Source organism: Pteropus alecto, unplaced genomic scaffold (assembly GCF_000325575.1).
Source record: "Pteropus alecto unplaced genomic scaffold, ASM32557v1 scaffold403, whole genome shotgun sequence".
Classification (NCBI taxonomy): Eukaryota; Metazoa; Chordata; class Mammalia; order Chiroptera; family Pteropodidae; genus Pteropus; species Pteropus alecto.
Window position 1 is genome coordinate 392,903 of NW_006434097.1, and position 2,344 is coordinate 395,246.

At 36.0% G+C, this 2,344-nt stretch overlaps 1 protein-coding gene across 1 annotated transcript in view; it reads left to right on the plus strand.

Moving 5' to 3' along the window:
* The window catches only part of SH3BGRL (SH3 domain binding glutamate rich protein like), a 67,609-nt gene that overhangs the window by 59,529 nt on the left and 5,736 nt on the right, over positions 1 to 2,344 (plus strand). Inside the window, exon 2 of the mRNA XM_006908995.2 lies at positions 103 to 288. Within this exon, the coding sequence (XP_006909057.1) occupies positions 103 to 288 (186 nt within the window). The remainder of the gene's footprint in view (positions 1 to 102; positions 289 to 2,344) is intronic.

Below are 2,344 nucleotides of genomic sequence, written 5' to 3' on the forward strand. Positions count from 1 at the left end.
TCCTGCTAGTTCACAAACACCGACTTTTGTTGAATTTGAAAAAAATAAAAAACACAAAAGCTGTTTGTTCAATAATACAGTTTCTTGTACTTTGGGTCCTAGATTAAGAAGAAACAGCAAGATTTGCTTGGTTTCTTAGAAGCTAACAAAATAGGGTTTGAAGAAAAAGATATAGCTGCCAGTGAAGAGAATCGGAAGTGGATGAGAGAAAATGTACCTGAAAATAGTCGACCAGCCACAGGGTATCCCCTGCCACCTCAGATTTTCAATGAAAGCCAGTACCGTGGGGTAAGTAACCAGTTTAAATTTTTTTTTCAAATAAATTGCCTTAAATCCATCCTATTCCTTTCACTTCCTTGCTCAGATCTACATAGTCATTTTTTCTGTTCATCCTCTGCATTTATCCTAGGTAGCTGTGGTATTTTGCCTACCACTCGGAGGCAAATGGATGAGTCATCCACCAAAAAAATTGCCTGTAACTGTATAAGTACAGACCTTGGATATGTAGATAGCATTACATTTCTTCATCTTAATTCTAACCAGAGCAATTGTTTTGTTTTGGTATGTCCATGAAGAAGCCTCTGAGAAGAGGTCAGCTGCTTATTTTTAAAAAAGAATATCTTATTTTCTGCTTGAAGCTAGCAATATTTCTATTTTGGTACCATTAATGGATTTTCTTAAAATTTTAAGCTAGCTCATTGAACTTATGTAAGGAATGAAGGGAAAATGTTTGCTTTGTGACTGGTGCTTTCAAGTATGTCATCTTGTTTAGTCTATATTTAAACCATGGAGTGGTTTCCTTCATTCTTCATTCACTATATATTTAAATAACATTTGTAGCTTATGGCCATTTTAGGCACCGTGACAAGTACAAGTATAAATAAAACACAGCCTCTTCTCTTAAGGAGCTGGTTGGGAGTGGGGTATGGAAAGAATCATGCATACCTAAAACAATCAGAGAGTGGTTATGAAGCCTCATCTGTGTGATGTCATGATACAGAAGGCTTTTTTGTAAGGGCTATAAGAATTTCCAATAAAGAATTGTTTTCATTGCTATGTCTTCAGAAGTAGCATGACTGAAGAACAAATATTTTTAGAGCCAGCAATCTAAATCTTCTAGCTCATAAGAGCGAGAAGGACATTTTTTGGTGGAGATCCTTTCGTGTACCAATTCAAAGCATCTAAGGGAGGGGTATAGCAAATTTGAGAAGTTTATTGGCACAAAATATTTTCTCCATGATTAGAATTTATCAGTTCTGAAGAGGGGCCTGAAGATTTCATCTGTTGTTTTAAACAGGGCCAATGTGTAAACACATACTCTGCAGATAAGAGGAAAGCCATTATGCTATTCATTTAGATATGAAACCTCAGTGCCCTCTGTATTTGAAGTTTCTGCAAATTGATGAACCTCAGGGTTTGGAAGAGGCCTCAGAGTTCATAGAGTCCAATCTAAGCCAGCGTATTTTGTCTTAACATCTCCTTTTTAAAGCAGATGTTTTAATTTGTTTGACTTTTGAAAACAAACACATTTTTCATTTTAAGTTTATCATTTGAGAAACCACATTTACCTGGTTTATTTCTCTCTCTGAAGCCACACTGTAAGAGAATGAAGTATGTTATGGAAATAAGGCAAGTATCACTGAGAAATGAGAAGATGGAAAGAAAGGGGTAGAGGTGTGATTCAACTGAATAAATACTTTAGTGGAAAAGAAATCTAACTTAGTGAGTGCTTGCTATGTGCCAGGCACTGAGTTTGGAATTTAATAACAATAAGAATTAATATTTGTCCCAGAAACTTAGAAGAGTATATAGCAACTGTTCATATAAAACGTGATACATGTTTTATGTGCATTATATTTGTTCTCATACTAATCTCTCATGAGGTTGGTATTTTTATTTTATAGATGAAGAAATTGAGGCCTAGAGGAGTTTAACTGACTTCCTAAATCACACAATAAGTGATGCAGCTAGGGTTTAAACTTAGATCTGTTTTATTCTGAAGCTCTTACTCTTTCTATTAAATCACTGCATTATTCACTTTTTCTATTTACTGAAAGATCCCATCTTCATTCTTTTCTTGATCCATTCTGTATTGTGAGTGGCTGACCTCAGCAAATTACATTTCCTTGTCTGCATTGCCAACTGACTGCCAATTAGATTTGGCTGATAATAGGAGGTACTGGTTGGAATTGTGGAGGACAGGAAGAGAGGAAAAGCCAACATATTCTCCTTTCTGTTTCTGGAGGATCCACAGCAGAGGCTGAATTTACTTTATGGTACCAGCTCTAACAAGTATCCCAGCTCCTGGGTTCTGTAATACCACCTTCTCCACTTTTCTCTTCTG